At 44.2% G+C, this 21,708-nt stretch overlaps 1 protein-coding gene across 1 annotated transcript in view; it reads right to left on the bottom strand.

Moving 5' to 3' along the window:
* Positions 1 to 21,037, bottom strand: part of LOC138395971 (coiled-coil domain-containing protein 162-like) — a 39,396-nt gene extending 18,359 nt beyond the window's left edge. Inside the window, exons 1-6 of the mRNA XM_069489075.1 lie at positions 20,927 to 21,037; positions 20,652 to 20,804; positions 17,018 to 17,238; positions 15,961 to 16,099; positions 14,706 to 14,826; positions 5,377 to 5,486 (exon numbers count right to left, since the gene is read on the bottom strand). Of these exons, the coding sequence (XP_069345176.1) occupies positions 5,377 to 5,486; positions 14,706 to 14,826; positions 15,961 to 16,099; positions 17,018 to 17,238; positions 20,652 to 20,804; positions 20,927 to 21,037 (855 nt within the window). The remainder of the gene's footprint in view (positions 1 to 5,376; positions 5,487 to 14,705; positions 14,827 to 15,960; positions 16,100 to 17,017; positions 17,239 to 20,651; positions 20,805 to 20,926) is intronic.
* Positions 21,038 to 21,708: the final 671 nt, after the last annotated feature.

Genomic DNA, 21,708 nt, shown 5'->3' with positions numbered 1-21,708 from the left:
AATACTGAATGGCCACCAAAAATGGACACGTGTTTATTGACAAGGAAAGATGTTTATAACATATAGTCAAGTGAAGAAAAGCACACTGTCAAAAAAGGACCATATAATCTTTTTTGTAAAGCAAAAAGTGCATGAGTAGGAAAAAGGTTATAGAGTTTGGAAGGAAATATGTCAAAATAATATCAATAACAGTGGTTACCAATGAGTGGTAAGACTGGGTATATTTTCTGAGACGTGAGTATTTCCTACTACACTATAATCTTATAATGTATATACTATATAATTAAAATAATTATGTAAATATATTTTAAAATGTATATATTAATTAAAAGATAATTAAGCTTTTTTTTTTTTTAAAGTCATCAACTGTGCCAGCTTGGCAGGATGCAATCTATATATGTGCAACGAAATCAGCAGTTGGAAACCTCTGCGCAGGCTGGATTTACTGAGTAGCAGCCAGGCAGTTGGGGGCAGGAGCTCAGCCTCCCCTAACTCACTCTCTAGGGCCCTCCACAAGGGGCCCTTCAGTGCGGTGGGGTGAGGGCAGGTCATCCTGCTTGTTACACTTCTTGCCCCCGCCCCAGCCCCTGGAAAATGGCACCGGGGCAGCCATAGTTGAGCTGCTGACACAAGGCAAAGGGAACTCGAGTTTCTATCCCCTGGACCTTGACCTTTTATGGTGAAAAGGCAAGGCTACATGGGTTTAGTAATGTCAAAGAAAACACTTCCTGGTCTGTAATGGAAGCCCGGGGCCATGAGAAGTCACAAGACACACTGGAGGCCAGGAAGGTGTGGCCAGTGACCTCATCAGGGCCCAGTGCTTGGAGCCAGCCACAGTGACTCACCCATAAATGGTGATGTCCTGGACATCAGTGCCAGGACATGGGTGTGCCAACAGGGCCTCCAACAGCTCTTACGCAAGGCAAACACTTCTCAAACTACCACCACCACAGCCCCTGCAGATATAGGATCCCAAACAAACAGGAATGCAGACTTGAGCTACAGTGGCCTCTGCCACATCCTCTTAGCCCGCATGATGCTTTCCCAGCAAGGGTGAGGAACCCTTTGGTGAGTCTGTGTAACACCAAAGAGGTAGGGATGGCCGGGACTCCCCTGAGCACCTGCAGAGGCAGAGAAGCCTTGTTACTTCCTTCTCTTGGTGGCTTTGCTGGGGCCTCAGTAGATTGAGCCAAAAGGTCAGCCTGAGGAGGTGGCCCAGAGGCGGTGGGGCTGAAGGCAGGGAGCGGGGTGAGGACTCAGGCAGAGCTCTGCAGGAGGATGTGGAATGGGGAGTGTGGCTGAGGGGGCCAGACAGGAAGCTGTGACTGATAGGTGATGGGGAGGTGCAGGGGACTCCCAGGCCCCCAGCAGCCCCTTTCTCCAGGTGGACGTCAGCCCTGCTGACTCTGTATTCAGCCTTCTGGAAGCAGCACTTGGAGCCACCTTGGAGCAACGTCTGCTGCTGGACTACACACAGCCTATGTGGCTCTGTTGGCACAATCCTTCTGAACTTTCCGAGCAATTTATTTCCTAAAAGCTGCTCTGTAGCCTGTCCCTGCCTTCCTGGGTCACCGTAAATATCAGCTGTGCTGGTGTCAAAATGCAGTGTGAGTAGGCTTCATCTGCCAACTTTCTCTCCAAGAGCCCAGGTGGCCTCAGAGCTGCAGGGGAGGACCATTGGCCCAGTTCTGCCCAGTAAGCAGCCCTGCCCTCCACTGGGCTGATTCCGTCACCGACACTGAAACCTGAACCCTGATGGGTGGCCCTGGCTGGAGGAGCACCAGATTTCCCCAGGGATTCTCTGAGGGAGCCAGCCTGGGGTGAAGCACGGCAGGGGCCAGCCCTTGTGATGGCAAAAATCTGGCTGTGTAGCCTGTTGGGAGCAAACTGAGCTTCTGTGGTTTGCTTCATCTTGGAATACTTCATATCAATTCAGTATCAGGCACACACAAGGTGCACTGAGGCTATTCCTAAAACATCCACCTCCACTCACAAAACACTTCAGTGACTTCCCCTTGACTCTGGGATAAAATGCAAACTTCCAGGGATTGCACACAAGGCCATTCAGCATGTGGCCCTGCCCACCTTCCCAATGCCCTTCTCTGAGCTCTGCTAGGCTCCCTTCCTAGGTTGCTCTGCCTGTCTTCCCCTGCCTCTCTTCTGGCCAAATCCTTGTGCTTTAAGACTTGACCCAAACACCACCTCCTCCAGCAGGCCTTCCCTGACTACTTCCTGCCCAACCCACTGGCTAGGTGTGTCCCCCTTCTCTGAGCTCACATTGCACCCTGCACATGCTCTCTCAAAGCACTTAATGCCATTTCCTGACACTGCTGCTCCACCTGTCTCCCTAAACTCTTTGAGGGCAGGGACTGTACTTTTGCCTTTATATCTCTAACAAAGTGCCTGGAAAAAGTAGGAAACCTATAAACACTTGCTAAATGAATGAATGACTCTGGGCATACAAATAGAAATGGTTCTGGAACCCACAAAATAGACTATTATAGTTCTGATTTGCAAAAAGGTCAATCTCTAACTTCAGGCCAGTGTATTTGGCATACAATTTGGGCAAGATGTCAGAACTGATCAGGAAAGCTGGTTTTCTAAAATTTGGAGGAAGAGGCAAAACTCACTAGAAGCCAACATGGGTTCAAGAAAAACCAGGTCAGATTAATCTAATTTCTTCAGGAAATGCAGCAGATACAGTAAACCTGGATTTCAGTAGGACATCTAAGAAGGAAACTGGGAGAATGTGGGCTGGGGGACAGTACAACTGGATGAGCTCCCAGTTACTGAAAGAACTGTCCAAAGAACCCGCATAGGCTGGGAGGACCTTGAATGGGCTTCACAGGGCTTGGGGGCCTGCCTTGTCACATGCTGTTATTAGTGACTCGAATGAGGGTACTGAGGGCAGGCTGACACAAATCTGGGATGGGGAGAGTATGCTGGATGATAAAAAGTCCAGATTTTTACAGATCTCCAGAGGTTCAAGTTGTGGATCAAACTGAACAAGAACAAGGCTGATGATAGGACAGCAGAACGTCTGCTGAGTGCAATGTGTGGGCTTCAGGTGACAGCTCAATGCATCAGCTGTGACGTGACTGCCAAAAGCCAGCACTCGTGGGTGTTAATCCAAGCAGAGCACCCAGGACTAGCACACTCTTTGCTGGCCAGACAAGCTTGAATTTAAAGAAGAATGACCAGAATGGCAAAGGTGCTCACACAAAGTGTCTGAGGGAAGCGGAGCTGGCTTAGTCTGGAGAAGAGCAGACAGGCTGAGGTCCCCGAGGAATGTGTGAGCAGTCCATGCCCTGCACGGAGGCTCCCAGGTGAAGGGGGCCCAGCGCCCGCACCATGTTCCAGTTCACGGGTGCCGGCCCAGGGCCGCACTGTCAGCAGGAAAGGGTGACGATTTGTAATCCTTCTGTTTTGATTTGCCCTAGGGTAGGCCTTTCGGGTAATTTGTGGAGCCTTCATGCATGTTAGCAGTGGCTCTAATGAGCCTCTCTGACTGAACCGCCCTCTGACATCTAAAGGCTTGTCGCCAGGGGTCAGAGCCACGATCTGTGGTGTCTCAGGGATGGATGATCCATGATGGAGATGAGGGAGAGGCCAAATCCATCTCAGTAAAACAAGACCTGCCTGGGGATAGGGAGGGGGGCAGGCTTGGAAGAGTGAGTTCCCTGTCACTGCGATGACCCAGAGGAGGCTAGAAGCCTACCAGGCACAGACTTTGGAGGGGTCCAAGCCTCCTCAGGTGCTGTGATTTCAAGACACGGGCCAGGTGACCCCAGTCTCTTCAAGTGTGCCCCAAATTTCAGTTGTACCTGGTGTGGTTTGCTCTGCCTACGAACGCCCACATTTCTTTCCTACAAGGTCCTGTCCTCAATGTTGGGGTGAAGCACACAGATAGGGAGTGAGAAGAACTTGAGCCACAAAATTGTTTTTATTGTGGTAAAATACACATAAAATTTGCCGTTTTACTATTTTTAGGTGGACCCTTCAGTGGCATCAAGTACATTCACCCTGTTGTGCAACCATCAGCACCATCCATCTCCAAAACTCTTCATCTCGCTACACTGAAACTCTATCCCCACTCAACAGTAACTCCCCACTTCCCTCCTTTCTGTGCCTATGAGTCTGACCACTCTAAGTACCGCATGTAAGTGGAATCTCGCAGTATTTGTGCTTTTGTGACTGGCTTATTTCACTTAGCATAATGTCTTCAAGGTTTATCCATGTTGTAGCAGGTGTCAGAATTTCCTTCCTTTTTAAGGTGAGTGATTCAAACCTTTTTTTGATTCAAACCTTTTTCTGAGCACACCCCACCATAAATCACCTTTGTATCTTGAGGATGGAAAACCACTTCACCCTCTCATCAGAGTACCATGTTTGTGGGTAATTGAAAGTTCAAATACAGGTAAATCATCAAGTTCTGAGGAAAAATGTATCCCTAATCAAGCTTATGAATTCTCTACCTCATAATTAAGAACTGAAGTGTGTATTGCAAAATGACAGAGAACATTTGAAGAACTTAGAAAAATATAAATTTGGAGAAAACATTGTTTTAAGAAATGGAGCACATTTTGCTAAGTCAGATTTTTTAAAAAAAGTAGTTGAATTTCAGAGGAAATTGGATTCACATTTACCTAAAGCATTTAGTTAACACTCCTAAAATTTCTGTTATGGCCAAATATCCACATAAATTCTATTATCCTGCCTTTTCAGTGGGTTCCTTTGATTTAGCAAAGCATTTCTTGCCAAGAACAAACACGTTTCAAAACTCCAGGAATTATGTGTATGCATGTGTATATGTATTAAATATATTATCGTTAAGGATGATATTATATAGAGTTGTTATGGATTCAAATATTTTTCTGGAAGGACACACATAAATTGCTGATGCGGTTTGCCTTTGCGTAGAGGAAACTGGGGATGGTGGAATGGGGAAGGGTGAAAATGTTACCTTTCTGTGCTATTGGATTTTCTTCATATTGTACATTTGAAAAATGTTTTCTAGGTAGTGGCATTATAGACTATTTTGGATTTCCTCTTTTAAATTTTCTATACTATCAAATCAACAACAGAAAATTGCTAAAAATCAACTCATTCATAAATAAACTCCAAGGTTACTTTAAAAAATTGACAAAATTTGAAATTAACCAACATATATATTTTAATCACTCATATTTTTACTAGAAATCAGTCTTTTTTCCAAAATTAAAAACTAATGATTACTATTTTGGGTTTAGCCTCAGTATTCATATCATTCTTATGGAGTAAATGAAGTACTAGGAGATGTGTTAAATGAGAAAGTCTTCCTCATTTGAGTTTATGTTAAAAAAAATACAAACAGAATGACTAATTTTCAATACATACCTCTAGTCCACCATCCTGGTAATCCTCCATTAATCTCTGTGTAAATTTTTCAACTATCTGTGGTCTTATGACTGAAAAGTTTTCTTTCATGACTTGGTGTTTCCAAAGATCTAGGGTGAAAAACATCCCATGACTAGTGTCACAAAACATTGAGCAATCATGAATGGCCAGGAAGTGCCAACTCTCTAAGACAAAACACTGGATATAGCAAGTGGTCATTTCCAAATACAGTCACCCCTGGGAGTATGCAGAGGACTGGTTCCAGGAGACCCCCACAGACGCCAAAATCCACACGTATTCAAGTCCCATAGTTGGCCCTGTGGAATCTACAAATATCCACAGTCAGCCGCTCCACATAGGCGGATATTATGTTCCAAGAAACTGTATTTTCCATCTGCGCGTGGTTGAAAAAACTCTGCCTATCAGCAGAACTTCACTGCTGTTCTAGGATCAACTGTACACAAAAACTAGTGGGTGAGCTGGGAGGGGGGCAGGTTGAGGACCCAGGATCCTTCGGAACATGGGAATAAGGAAGATCTCAAACAAGATTCCTAGTGCAAAGATCTGGAAAAGCAGCTCTGAAGACCAGTGAACATATTCCGTTACCATAACTGAAAATCCCAAATCAAATGCTACTGATGGCTACAGACATCTACTTTCATGAAAGCCCTATATATATCTGAACAATTATGTTGGTCTAACACAACTATCAGAAATAAAGGAAGAGCTATTATATTTATCTTATATTTATATTAAAGTACATTCCTAGTGCTACAGGGCAAAACTAATTTGAATATATAGTAATAAAGAAGAGCAGGAAATCCAGAAGAGAGAAGAAAGTGTCCTGGAGTAGAAACATCGAGAGCTGACGGGCTGGGTGGAGGCAGCATGGGTGACACAAGTGGGATGCAGCACACGCACAGCTAGCCAGAGCAACGTCATCCGGGCAGCGAAAGTGTGGAAACACCACAAGTGTCCATCACTCAGGATCTTTTACTTAAACCATGTAATAGGATCCATCACTCAGGATCTATTACTTAAACCCTTCCACTGAAATAGTATGCAGCTGTAGAAAAAAGGAAGAGGAGATTCTCCATATACTGATATGACAAGAACCACAGATTGTTAAGTGACAAAGGCAGGTGCAGAACAGTGGACAGAAAAGGCTCTCTTTGGTAAGAAAGGTATAATTATAATAAAGGGGTAGGATATCCCCTCAAGCCTACTCAAGGTTGTTGCTCCAGAAATCCCCCTTTCTCCTATATTATAGGTTCTCCCTGTTTCCTGGGTCTTTCACAATAGCACGCCTTATTTGTCCCAGCTCAGAAAACTCCTTCTCCTTCTCCACTTTGCCCGTCAGCTATTGCCTCACTTCTTTGCTCCCTTTCATAGCAAAACTCCCAGAAAGAGACGTCTATGCTTAAATTGCCTTCGACATCTCTCAAACACACTTACCTGGTTTTCACCTGCACCACTCTGCCGAAACTCATTTTGTCAAAAACCCCCGTGATCTCCACATGACTAAAGCCAGAGTGGTTTACTTGACTACCAGCAGAACTACACACAATTTATCACTTCCTCCTGCTTGAGAAACTTCCTTCACTAGGCATTGGGACACAGCTCTATCCTAGTTTTCCTACCTCACTATTTGCTCCTTCTCTTCCTTCTAGATTTCTTTTGCTGTTCTCCCCTCCTGCTTCCAGCTCTTAACATTAGAATATCCCAGAGCTCAGCCCTTGGTCCTGCTCCTTTCTGTATATACTCACTCCTTTATCTTATCTCATCTCATAGCTAAATACCATTTATAACCCAACAACTCTCAAATTGAGATCCAATACTCACTTGGCATCTCTTTTTAGATATCTAAAATGCATTTAAAACTTAATTTGTGCATCAAATCAAACTCCTGATCTTCCCTCCCTAACTTGCTTCATCGACAGTCCTCCCCATCTCAGCTGATAGAAATTCTATTTTCCCAATTGCTCAGCTTGAAAATTTTGGAGTCATAAATAACTCTTCACTTTCTCTCATACCCAATAATATCCAATCCATTCGAGCCTACTTCAAATCATGCCCAGAATCTGACCATGTAATATTTCTACTGCTCCCAATTTTGTTTGAGCCACCATCTCCTCTTGCTTGGATTATTGCAAGAGCCTCCAAACCATCCTCTCTCCTCTCTTTCACCCTTTCTTCCCTCACTGTCTATTCTCAAGACTGCAGCCAGAGATTCTATTAAAACACAAGCCAGATCATGTCACTCAAAATCTGGGATGGGCTCCCCACTATATTCAGAGTAAACACTGAGGGCCTTGCGAGGCCTTGCATGATCTGTCCTCTTTCTCCGCCTTTCCTTGACTTCGGCTCCTACTACTGTCTCCTCACACTCTCCACTGTAGCCACACTTGGGGCCTTGTTGTTCCTTAAATGTGATAGGCATGCCCTGCTTAGGGCCTTTGTATGTACTCTTCCTTCTGTCTAGAATGCTCTTGCCCCAGATACCCCCGTAGCTAGATTCCTCACCCTTTTTCAAATCTTTGCTCCAAATGTCACTAGCTTAGTGAGGTCTACTCTGATCACTCCCTATTTAAAATTGCAATGTGCACACTTCAAACCTCCACAGCACCATCCTTCCCTACTCCATTGTTTTCTTTTTTCTTATGTTGACTGCTTGCTGTCTACACCTCTCTGTATTATAAACTCCATGAAAGTAAGAATTTTTGCTCCATGGAGGTGAGGATATATACCTAAAACAGTACCTAAAAATAGAGTAGCCTAGAACATAGTAGGTGCTCAGTAAATAGTTATTGGATGAAAGAATTAATATATGCATAAAGAATCACTGAAAGGATATATAAAAATTAACAAAAATGGTTACATATAGGTGGCATAATGGGGTGCAAGGGCATCAGTGGTGGCAACAAGACTTCTAAATGTACTTTTTAATATCATTTTGAGTTTTGAACCATGTGTACACATTACTGTTCAAAAGTAAAATAAAAATAATTTGACAGTGCTGAAACAATGGAAGAATGCGAACACTCCTTAACTTCCACACGGAAGAGCAAAAGCGTATGTGCATGTTAATCACATTGGGAAGAACAGACTAGATCAGGCTACCTCCGTGTGTGTGTGTGTGTGTGTGTGTGTGTGTGTGTGTGTGTGTGATCCCAGGGGAGTCCTGAAAACAGGAGACCTCTGGAGTTGGACCCAACAAGCAAGCCCCTGGCTTCCTTTTCTGCGTAGGGTGCTGGCCGTCAGCAAGATTGCCCACCGGCCCACTCCCTGCCCAGCTGCTTCCAATTTCAGATGAGGTTTCCTAGTTGACAGGGGACTCAGTGTACACAAGGGGAAGCATCCAGCATGATCGGCCCAGAAGTGTGGACCTGACAGAGCCTGAGCTTCTGGTATTTGCACTTACTATGCTATTTACAGGGGAGTCCTGGTTTTGAAATGGGACCTCACATTTCTTCTACACTTGACTACTTTCCATAATAAACATATAAATCTGGTTTTGCTTTTCCTTTATGAAATAAAGGCCAGAAGACATATCACCACTGTCCCAGCACACTTGAAGTAGAAAATCCAAGGGTTAGCATGCCCAGAAATTCACACTTCTTACGATGTTTAAGACTGTTTAAAGTCTAAGCTTTGACAAGACAGAGCTCATGTATTTTCAGAAATTTTTCAGACAAGAAGTTGGCCGCTTCCTCCAGGGTACTGTTAGGGTAGGTCTCCAGCTCACAGGCCTGGAGGGACACGTCTGTCACGCATCTCTAGCTTGGCAAATGCCCACTGAGCTGGTCTTGGTTCAGCTCTGGGCTCAGCTGACAGCGTTTTACCAGAGTGCTGGCAGCACTGTCCTTGCTCATGAGTTCAAGTTCAGACATCTGTCTGCATCCACATCTGCAGGCAGGAGTCAGGGGAGCCAGGGAGAGTGGAATTCATCCAAGAGAAGTAATTCCTGGCACAGAGGAGTTGGCTGTCTCCAAACGTGTCTTATTTTCAGCGTGTGTGTGGTCAATGCTTTTTAAAGATGAAGCAGCGGTTTTTGACAGAAGCATGGAAGAGGGAAGGAGACAGCACGCTGGGGGTTAAATTAGGATTTTGTTCTCCCCTCCTTCTCTGTTCCCAGGTTATTTGACTACAAGAAACTGTTCACTTTCTGTCGGCCAAACCACTTCCCCTCCCTCCCTCTCTGAACAACACCTGACCCAGCCTCCTCTCTGTAGGAGGGGCATCTTGGCTTGGTAACATTTCACTTCCCCAACACAACCACCAGCCCTTTGTGCCTCAGTGGTCCCTGGTCCTGAGCCAAAGCAGAACTGAAACTCCAAGGCACTCAACTGCCAATCAAGGTTGTTCTCTGCCCAGCCAGGGGCCCAAATGAGTGGGTAGGTTGAAAGCTTTATTGCAGTATATGTATGTATCTTGCACTCCTGTGTTGTTCAAACTGCTCTCCAGAACACTAGATCCTTGAGTTGATACTAAAGGTTCCCCCGGGGAGAAAAATGTTCTGTGGTCAAATAAATTTTAGAAATCAGTCAATGATAAATAGAAAAACATTGCATATTCTATCTCTGTGCCAGAGGTAAACAGTGGATAGGAGAATAGAAAAGCCTCTGAGGTCTAGAGTAGAGGAAACTTTTTAACATTATTTACCCCGAGTTTCCCAAACTTATTTTGATAAAAAACAAATAATTAAAACCCTTCTTCCCTGACCCCTGAAAAACACAGTAGAAATCTTCCTCTCCAATGCAATCAAGACTAAGATTTGGTTGGTTGGTCAAAAGAAGTCAGTTAAAGCAGAGAAAGCTTTACAAATGACATGTGCTATCTTGAACATTTTATTTAACTACAAAATACATAAATTTACAAACACTTGCCAATCTTCTAACATAGAGCCCAGGGCTTTTCTTTATACATACCCACTAACTGGAGTTCTGCACCATCTTTCTTCTATAAACCATAATATATACTGCATGGTCTACAATACCTAGTTTTGTTTGTTTTTAGGGAGAGAACTTAAAGACCATGAAAATCCAAATGCATTGTTTTATATGTTTTCACAATTTAGCCGAATGTTTTCAGTCATCTGTCTTATAACCAATTTGATAACTTTTCTTTTTCTAAACAACTAGCCTTTTTGAGTTTTTCAGAACTTTCAACTTAGTTATTTAAACTTGTTTTCTTTTCTTAAACTTAATTTTTTAAGAGCACTTTTAGGTTCATGGTAAAATTGAGGAGAAAGTACCGAGTGCCCATAAGCCCCCAGTCCTCTCACACTCAGCGTCCTCTACCACCAACATCCTACCCCAGGGCGGTACATTTGTTACAATCAAGGAACCTACATTGACACATCGTTATCGTCCAAAGTTCATAGTTCGAATTATGGTTCACTCTGGGTGTTGTGCATTCAATGGATTTTGAAAAATATATGATGACATGTATCCTCACTGTAGCATCATAAAGAGTAGTTTCATAGCACTAAAAATCCTCTGTGCTCTCTCTGTTCATGTCTCCCTAAACCCTGGCAACCACTGATCTTTGTATTGTCTCCGCAGTTTTGCCTTTTCCAGAATGTCATAGTTGGAATCATACAACATGTTGCCTTTTCCAGTTGGCTTCTTTCACTCGGTCACATGCACTTAAGTTGCCTCCAGGTCTTCTCATGGGTTGATAGCTCATTTCTTTGTAATGTTTAATAATATTCCTTTGACTGGATGTACCACAGTTTCTCTATTTCAACTTAGTTTTCATAAAACCAACAGATCTCTTTCCTTTTGTACTCCTATATCATTGCTTTACATAGTTTTTAATTAAATTACTCAATTCAATGACAAGTACAACCAGCATAAACAGACGTGGAGCAAACACTGGTCAATGATGTTAGGCAAACATAGGCAAGCCAAAGACTGTGACGAGTGACACTTTCTTGGCTTGTGTTACCAACGGACTGGAAAGCTCAGGGAACCCAGGAGGCTATTGGTGAAGGGTGGTTGGAATAACTACTGCTTTAATACGCTGAGGAACCTGTGTTCCACGGAGCACTGCTGGGGAAACGCTGGCTGACACCATGTCCTTCTAACTGTTTTGACGATGCTCTTCTGATGTAAAAACATTTTTGGTCATTCACCTTTACTATGTGCATGTTTATATTTCTACTGTATATTTTTATATTTTATTTTATTTATATGATTTATAACTACTTACAGTGATAGTAATCACTAGCTAATATCACAACGCACGGTATATATAGGGTGAGGTTCATCAACAATGAGAATAGATCTCAATCCACATTCCCAGTGGTTTCCTTGACCTCTTAAAATTTTTTGTCTGATTTCTTATCAGATGTGATTAGATTATCTTTTTAAACCTCATAATGTGGCTGAGGATAAGCACATACATCAGGATTAGAAGTGTCACCTCTACTATCTCCTTATTAGAAAAATAAGAATGGCCTTCCCATGGTCACTTTAGGACACCTCAATGTAGAGTGTGACATGTGACTCATTACATGTGCACTTAATCTATTTAGAAGTTCTAATAATTTCTTCCCACACCCCTGGGATATATGCATTCTACTTTGGAGACTGTTGGCCTTATAACTGCTCAGAGAAAATTAAAAAATCAATTAAAAATCATTTCAATGCCAAAATGTCAAAGAAGGGGCATGGCAGTAGAGCCTCTCTCTCTGCTAAGGCAAACTCTGAGTCTGAGCAAGGATGCCTGGAGCTGCTGTTCCTAGTTCTCAGGGGAGTCCAGTTCAGCTACCAAGACCTAGCACCAGGGCCAGGGCTGGATGTCTCATTTTCAGAAGCTATAGACAAACCAGAAACTCGTTCAGAAGCTGTATGAAAGGATTAAGCTCCAAGACAAGATGGGGAGGAAGGAAAGACGTGGAGGGAGAGGGGTATTCCAGGGTTCCTTTTCAGCAGGCATAAATGTAGACATCAGAGTGGGCCAGCAGGGAAAGAGGAGACCCCTGAGGGAAAGGACAAGAGCCTTTGCTGTCCCTCTGGCTCTCAATACTCTCCATTCCCAACTCCCTCTGGAGAAACCCCCAGCCCCAAGCTAACCTTGACCACAAAAGGTGATCTCTGCATGAAGAAGCGGCCCCTGCTTGGAAGCCCCGTCCACTGTGGCTACTTCTGAGATAAACAGTAGGTGAGTGGAGATTCCAAGGTTTTATTGCCTTCTTCAAAGGTACCCGGCCCACACAGGTCTCAAGAAGATTAAATTGAAGAAATGTATATATGAAAAAGCACCCTTGGCACACAGTGGGGACTCAGGCACTTGTATTAGGAGAACTCAGCAGAGGAGACCCAGGCCTCCTCATTGAGTCATGTTCGACAGACCAAAGAACAAACCAAAACAAAATCAAAAAACAACAACAAAACCCTCCTCAATGTTGGCATTTATTCTAAAAGTTTCATAAGTGTAGAATCCAAATGACAGTTTAGAATTGGCCAGTATACTCCAGCCAAAGTCAGGTTTGGTAATATCAACCTTACCACCACCATTAAAAACAACTCTACCCCTCCCCTCTGCCTGACCCCCACTGGCCCCGCATTCAAGGCCCTTTTCAAGCACAGCTGACAGGCACCCTGCACGAGGCAGCACACCTACAAAGCAAAGATGCTTCCCCAACCCCTCACCCTGGGCGTCTCATGAGAAACACAGCTCCGAAATGTGCAGATGGTTACACCTGCTGCGTGCTTGTGGATTTTCTCCAAGGACTCGGAAGGGAGCTGCCTGGATGCAGCAAACACAGCACAAACAACAGGCGCTTTGTGTCTTGTTAAATGTTCTGTAACTAGAGCTCAACCCCACTCGGCTCTCCCTCTCCGGTGACATTTAGACACGCCCAGCTGGGGAGAGGCCTGCCCTGCCTTTGCATAGCCTTTTCCCAAAGCCCAACGGAATCCAGTTACTCTAAGCACTCATAAAATTACAATGACTCAGGTGAGGACAGAAGTTATTAATTAACATTACAATATCTGTGGACTTTGTTTCAAAAGGAAAACCTAATTTATTTTGCTAGTCAGACAATTCCTCGCTAGCTCAAAGGTTATGGATTTTCCTACAGAATCATTAGGAGTTAGGAATAGACGTTGTAGTTCCAACAGAACTAGCTACATAATCTGTGGGGCCAGGTGCAAAATAAAAATGTAGGGCCTCTTGTTCAAACTAGCTGTAAAAAGGGCTGCTACAGGTATTAAAATATAAAATTTTCCCTTTCTTCTGCAGTCTCTCTCTTGACCTGTCATAGTGTTTTTATTTGCTTTCAATGTTGCATTCCCTTGCGCAGGGCAAGTGAGACCCTTGTAAGCACCAGCGGCCCCGCCTGTGACTCAGTGCATGAGTGTGCATGACCCACCAGCCACCACATGGAGGCGCCGTGCCTGGCCGGGGGTGGAGAGGTTGAGCCAGGCCTCTCCCCTTCCCACGGGCCCACTGCCCCAATCCACTATGGAGAGGCAGCCCCCAAGGACATTGCAACCTCAGTCGGGGGGATTCTAGGTACCCAGGGGTGGGCAGGAGGCTTGCCCTCACTGAGTTACCTGTTGAACACATCGTGGTGCAGCCAGCCTGGGGTTCCTGAGACACTGCCTGGTGCACATGCCGTGCCCAGGTCCCCACAGTGGGTGGAGGGTGGCAGTAATTGCTGGGGATGTCTGGGGAAGGGGAGGTTAGGGACACCCAGGATGCCAGAGAGCAGACGAGCAGGTGGCTGAGAAGCCCTCCGGAAAGGTTGGGAGGCAGCAGGAGGTGGGACTATGCGTGAGTCAAGGCTCCAAGCCTCGGCGACGTGTGTTCCATTGACTCACTAGACCTCACTTACAAAACACAAATTCCAAGTTAAAATTATTAAGAATTTCAAGATGTTGACCACAGAATGTGAAACCCCAAGTGTGCCTCTGGCCCTGAGTTTAGACCTCAGATGAAAGGAAAAATTTTGATTGCCTTGCCACCCTAAATATAAGTATTTGTAAGATTTTGACACATGTAAATACTTTTATATATTACAAATAAGAAGGGCTTTATGTGTTTCCCTCATTTCAACTTTACTTCAGTTCTGAGCTAATCAGTAGTGTTGAGACTGAAATTAAAGTATGTTTTAAGCCTTTTGAGTGCAATGAAATACACCAAAGTGTTAATAGTACTTCTCTCTGGGTTGAGGTGTTACAGGCAATTTTTATATCATTTTCTGGGCATTGCAGTGGCATTTTGTTTTGTTTTTCAATGAATGTGAATACATTGATTCCTTTTATAATTAGAAAAAACCAATAGTTATTTTGTGAAGTAACAAAATAAGCACACTTTACCTGTAGGGAGAGTGCACTCCTGCTTAGATTTTTCTGATAAAACCAGTGTCATCTCTCTGTTTACTTTTCTCAATACCTCCTGGATCATATGAATTTCAAAATTTTCCAGAATCTTCTGAAGCTAGAGTAAGCATAGGTCAAGGGTCACTGTCCACATTCAGCTTGCATTTGGGGTTCCTAAGTCAAGTTCCCACAGAAGGGCTTTGGGCGAGGTCCTGTTGCTCAGCTACTCTCTCCCCAGGAAGAAGAAGGGCTTCCATTCTAGGGCTCCTTGGTTTTTCCAGGGGGTACATAGACCTTTTTGGAGACCAATATCTTTTCTTTCTGGCCCACATCCTGTTTGATAAAATACAACCTTTTTTACCAAGTTCTGTTACATTGAAAGTGTTCAATGCCTGAGGTGACCTCATGTCTTTTGGAGTCTCTAAAAGTGGCCAGGATTTTGTGACCTGTCTATAAGAGAAGCTCTCAGATCTGAAAGTTGGTTTAGATACTTAAGGAGGATTTCACGAGAAGATTTAAAACTCTGTACATGACCAAGAGGAAACTCTGTTCCAATAATGGTGAGCCCTCACTCTAGCCATTGTGCTCGTGGGGCCCATGTTTCTCTCTGCAGAAGGATCCCAGGGGAACTCGAGTTCAGAAGAGTAAGCCATGGGCGTGGCCCTGGGGCTGAATTCTCCTTGTGGCTCAGTGGACTTGCTTCTCTGCACTGAAACCAACAGCCAGAGGCTTTGCTGCTACGATAAGCCCAGCTGGAGGGCCTGTGCCCAGGACCAAGCTGAACAAAGCCTTGGGAAAACAACTTCTCTCCACACAGATCACCTAACACACACCGAATGGGCTAGTGCATAAACTGCATTTTCTTATTCTCAGAAAAACAATTATAAAGAGCTTTTTAAAATATTTCATTTCCATGTGGATACTTGTATGCTAGGTTTTATGTTTAGGATAGTAGTGGTTACATTTTCTATTGCCTTTCTTGTGAAGGTGCACCTCAATTTGAGGAAAATCAACATAATGAAAATCTAGACTTACAGAACTGAAACATTCAGGGGTATTTATTTGCTTAATCAAAGACCCACATGCCTTTAAATACTTAGTCCCCCCGCCCCCAGCCTGTTCAATGATTTACAACCCTTCCGTTTATACCTAACTTCTTAGACAAAAAGACCATTTGGGTATATCTGTAGTTTTACATGCTAATGCCATAAAGCCAGTGTTCAAAGGCAAATTCAGAATAGGTCCTGCATACCTGCTGAGCTTTTATTTCAATTTCTGAAGCTCCTTTTGGGGGAAGAGTAGACTGACTATTTATTGTAAGTACTTCAAATTCATCTTCTTTCCCCATCTGCCTGGCTAAAACTTTCATGCTGGGGTAGAGAATGTCACTTCTATTAAGGAAGAAAGACAGAAATTAGCAAACAAACATTTTGTTTTTCTCATTCTGATTCTCGGGCAATTATTTTCATTGATTTTCTAGTTCCTATTACCACATATAAACCTCCAACCCCTTCACAGACACGCCAACATCTAAATTCATCACAGTTGCCACTCCGTTAGTCAATTTGAAACCCTGAGGCTTTCTCCCATCAGGTGCATATAATTTCGGTCTTCATTCTTCAAAATATTGACAAGCCTTCTCATTCCCTAGTTATCAGGAATACTGACTATAATAACTTCACAAAATAGACAATCTGGCTACGCCATGGTGAACCTTTTTAAGGTTAGTAAGGTCCAGGGAGTGGGTGGGTGCCTAGTAAATTATGGTTTGGTAACAGACACATGGCAGAAGCAACGTGTCTTTCCTGCCAGCTAAGTCATCCCAGCCACGGCCTGCAGCTGCTAGATGCCCCACCATCCGGCAGACCTAAGGCCTCAGGCTGCTCGCATGCACCATAGCCTCTGGCGGCCGTGCTGTGCGCTCTCAGAGACTCAGCCCTGGGGTCTAACGAGGCAGCAAGTGAGCAGTAGCTTTCCACCCAGTGTTCCCTGGGATCTTAGGAGCTAAAAAGCTTAGAGTCAGCACTGTAGAGTCATTTCATAAGCTAAGTTCCTAGGGATGACTCTAGGGACAGTTAAAAGATATAGAGTACATCTCAGTGGAATCCAGCCCTGTCTCTGCGTGAACACAACCCAGTTTTCCCTGTAAAGCACTGTTTGTAGAGAACACTGCCAGCTTCTACTGGACTCAGTGGCGCTGAGTGTACCAGGATTCATGGACCAAGCCTCGTCCTGGGATTAAGGGGCTGGGATCTGCCCACCCCCAGGCTCTAGTCACTGATGTGAATTTCAGCCTCAGCGACACTCACTCGTAGAGCTCCGAGAACTGTTTGTAGAGAGAGACAGAGTTGATGTCCTGGCCTTGCAGCTTGAGTCGGCCCCAGTGCTCCTTTAGTACTTCCAGCTGTTTCCACAGTATCAGAAACGATCTCAACAAAGCGAGGGACTTCACTGGGTCCTCCAGCAGTTTGGAGGTCTTTGGGCTACTTCGAAACTGACTTCTGAATCCTGGCACTTTGGACCAATCTGGCTGAAAGCATTACAGAAATCCTTCTTTATTGACCATGTACTAATAGAGGATAACTTTGATGTGCAGCCTGGAGGATGTGGAGGAAACAAGGTGTTCATGTCTCTGCCCTCCTGCAGCCAGCAGCGTGAGCGCCAGTCACCCAGAGAGCGATGGACACAATGGAGACCTGACTCCAGGCCCTCAGCCTGCCCACAGTGTCTCAGTCACAGACAAAGGAGCCTTCCTTGGCACATCAGGATGGCAAATCCCATGATGTTATGACAAGAGGAGCCTCAGAGAACATTCAGGTGACAATACCTTAGACACTCAAGTTTCTTGGCTAGAAACAGGAAGAACAACCTGGAGAAACTGGATCCTCATCAGTGCTATTAACATGTCTAAAGAAAGAAAGGCTTGTTTGCCAGGAAAAGGGTTGGTCTGAGTGTCCTTGGAAGAACTGTCAAGCAAGACCCAGAAGAGAGTGACTCCTATAGACAGCTGGCAGCCCCTCTATCTTCTGTCCTGCCCCCTCAGCAATCAGCTACTCCGTGGATTTCCAGGTTGTATTTTATCCTCAGAACCCTTTCATCAAATGAAATCTGGACAGTGGCCCAAAATATTCAACAGACCACGGCCAAGCATGGTAAGAGGGGGCAGCCTAGAGGCCACATAATTGGCCCCCTCTGCTCAAAAAGCCCCAGAGAGTCTCTGAGGAACCCCAGGGCTCCTTGGACCACAATTTTAAATGTCCTGGGCTAATCTGTCACTTTCACTTTGGAGCTTGGGAGACTGAGGCCTAGAGAGATCATAGAACTTGTCCCAGGGGTCCTGACTCTCAGGGCAGTATGAGTCCTAGTGCTTCCTCTTGTCTATGAATAGCTAAATACTCCTGAATAAAAACATACCATAAAATAATGCTAACTAAAATAAATAATAATATTAAAGCAAACTTGTTAATATGTTCATATTAAGAGAACTCTTCTCTACCTGAGTGTTTTAAAGCATGGGAGAAGGGACAGGAGACAGGATAAAGAACAAGGTGGGGGTTGGTGTAGGGGTGTCAGGAAAGGATGGTAATGCATCAGACACAAGGCTGAAAAGAGGCAAACAGAGGGACCAAAGGGCCCAACATGTCTTTTAATCGTGACACTACTTGGTCTATACCCAGTTTTGCAAATGATCACACTGGATGAAACATCTCCTGGTGAAATTTAGATGGCACATATAAGCCCACTTCTTTTTCTACTGATTGGCTTGAAGTGGACTTGTGACTCAGTTTTAGCCAAAAAGACACAAGGAAAATTTATTGGAGGCTTCTGGAAAATATTTTCCTCCCTGATGAAAAGATAGAGTTCCTCAGGGAGAAAGCTTTATCGCTCTAGTTTTCATCTTAGGAGGAGGGAGACGTTTTGCTGACACACCCAGAGGGCAGAGCCTAAGTCCCTGAGGCACTGTTGAGTGGCTGCACCAACCTGAACAGCCTCCCTCTCAACTTCCTGTGATGCAAGATTAACACACTTCTTTAATGTAAGTTATCGCCAGTGGGACAACCTGTTATTAATACTGGCAGCAGCAGCACTCTAATCGGCACAGAGGAACATCAGTTCAAAGGTGGAAGATCAGAAAAAGCTTCCTAAAGAGAGTGGTTGGGAAGTTGAAATCTGAAGGATGAGTAGGAGTTAATCAGGTGGCGAGGTAGAAAGAGGGAGGACAGGGAGGTTTTCCACCGCTTGCAAGAAGGGACAGAGGAGACCATGGTGCATTTGACAAACTGGAAGAAGTTGAGGGTAGAAACATTGGTGGGAGCTGCATCATGAAGGTCTGGTTAAGGCATTTGGACTTCCCAGGGCATTTGGAAGCTATGGAAGGTTATGAGGAGGGAAGTGACATAATCAGGTTTGCATTTAAAAATATTACCCTGGTGAATGGATTGGAAGGAGTCAAGAAGAAGTGTATAAAATCCAATTGGAGGCTATGATCATAGCCCAGCAATAGGAGATGATGATGGTTTGGGCTGGTGGAAGGAGGTGGTGAGGGAGGATGGAGAAAGTAGACAAACTTGAGAGATATTAAAATAATAGCACAGTGAAACTTGATGTCTGGTTGTGGGGTGTGATAGAAGTTAAAAATGGGCCAGGTGTGGTGGCTCATGCCTGTAATACCAGCACTTTGGGAGGGCAAGGTGGGAGGATCTCAAGCCCAGGAGTTCAAGACCAGCCCAAGCAACATAGCGAGACCCTGTCTCCACAAAAAAAAAAAAAAAAATTAGTCAGGCATGGTAGCACGTGCCTGTAGTCCTGGCTACTCAGGAGGCTGAGGCAGGAGGATCGCTTGAGCCCAGGAGTTTGAGGTTGCATTGAGTTATGATGACACCACTACACTCCAGCTTGGGTGACAAAGTGAGACCCTGTCTCAAAAAAAAAATGGTACCGAGAGTTTTTGGCTTGGGCAACTAGGCAGGTGGTGGTGAACTGACAGGGAACACAGGAGGAGGAGCAAGTTTTAGGGCAGTAAAATGAACTCAGCTTAGGACACACTGTTTCTGAGATGGAACAAGTGGAGATGTCTAGCAGGCAGGTGAACATATGAATCTGCTAAGATTGATATGTGGGCCAGACATATAGATTTTGGAGTCATCGCATATAAATGCCATCAAAGTCATAAAAGTACATGGGCTTGCCTAGGGAGAGGATGAGGAATGGAGCAACATAGACAATAAGAGTATGAGGGAGCCCCAGGGCCAGACTGTCGGGTTGGAATCTGAGTTTCTTTCCTCAGTTTCCTCATGTGACTTTGGCCATGCTACTTAACCTGAGCCTTGGTATTCTTATCTGTAAAATGAGATAATGAAAGTACCTACCTTATGGAATTATCATGAGGATTAAATAAATTAATACATAAAAAGCAACTAAACAGACCTCAACTCACAGGCAATAGTAGTAGTAGTACTAATAGTATTCCAGGCTAAGGGATAAGTCCAGAGGAGGCAGTGCTTGCCTTGGAGTCCACAGGCTACTTGAACAATGAGGATGAGAACCGGAGCCTGAAATTTCATCCGGGGCTTCTAACATATTATATATCCCTTTGGCCCTTCCAGCTCCAGCCCTAAATGTGTGACTCGCAAGGAAACCATTGGTTGGAGTATATGTTTCATTTGGTTTCAACAGACCTCTTGTAACACTTGTCCTATTTTTAAAATTAAAATAAATGGTTCTACCACTGATCATAGAACTTATGTGAAAGGAAATTCTCTGGAGTGGCTTTCACAGGCTCCCCCTGCTTCACTGTTGCTCCCGTGTGGCATTAGCACAGTCCTGGGACTCACTGGGAGAGGCTGTGGGAAAGACGTAGCTCTCTAACCCATCTCCCAAATAGGACAGTCTTTCAGTACAATATAGCACTGGTCAATGATGGAGACTATTCGCCAAGAATACCTGTGTGTTTCTGTCCAGTGTGGCTTGCCGTCCTGGGGCCCCCTCCGTGGTCATGTGATAGCTGCTCAGAACATCTTCCATCAGCAGTTGCATGCTCTCCAGCTCTCCATGAGCCACCTTGCGGTCACTGTCACTCAGCCCACAGAGGCACAGCTAAAAACAAACAAACCCACCTTCCATGTCGAGACTTCCATGTATCCTTTACATACAGTTTCGGGGAAGAAAACTAGGAGAAACTGTATTTACAAGGCCCACTCTCTCAACTATTAGCAAACCCATAAAAACCAGAGTAACATTTCTAGCTTAACATCTTCCTTGACCGTATCAGATTTTTGGCTCCGTATGGCAGAACCAAGTTTCCCAGCCGTTACAGCAGATCTGTACATGGTGAACATACAGTGTGATATCAATTTTCCTTTCAGAGTACAGGCATAAACACATATATGCATAGGGAAAATACTGGGGAAAAAAACAAAATGTGAACAGTAATTATCTCTTAGTGTTGAGATTGTTATTGATTTATTTTAAACCACTTTTCCTATTTTACTTTTAAAAAACCTTTTTATTTATGGAACCTTTTGAACATATAGGAAAGCAAACAAAAGTTCCCATCACCCAGTCCCCAAAACCACCCACCTATGGCCAGTCCTGCTCCATTCCATCCACCCCCCACCTCCATATTATTTTAAAGCGAATTTATAGTTAATTTTTATGTTGTTATTAACACTTTTCTATTTTTTAAAATAAAATACAATAATATTTACTTAAATAATCAGGAGAAAACATATAATAATTAAAACTAACAATTTAAAAGAATTAGAAGACGTTAACAATGGAAAACAAAACAATAAGGAGAAATTCTCTTTATGAGTCCTGTTTAAAAAGTTCCCTTGCCACCACTGCTTGTAGACGAATCAGGAGTCACTCGCCTCTGAGCTGCCAGCCTGAGAGTTTCCCTAAGAGGCTCAGGGAGTGGTGACAGCCACTCTCCCAGACCACTACTGCCATGAGAACTTCAGCTGAGTCTACAGCCAAGGCTGATACCAGCTGAACCATG

The sequence above is a fragment of the Eulemur rufifrons genome, chromosome 15 (genome assembly GCF_041146395.1).
Source record: "Eulemur rufifrons isolate Redbay chromosome 15, OSU_ERuf_1, whole genome shotgun sequence".
Lineage (NCBI taxonomy): Eukaryota > Metazoa > Chordata > Mammalia > Primates > Lemuridae > Eulemur > Eulemur rufifrons.
Note: the sequence above shows the minus strand (reverse complement) of the source record. Positions and strands in the feature narration are given on the sequence as shown.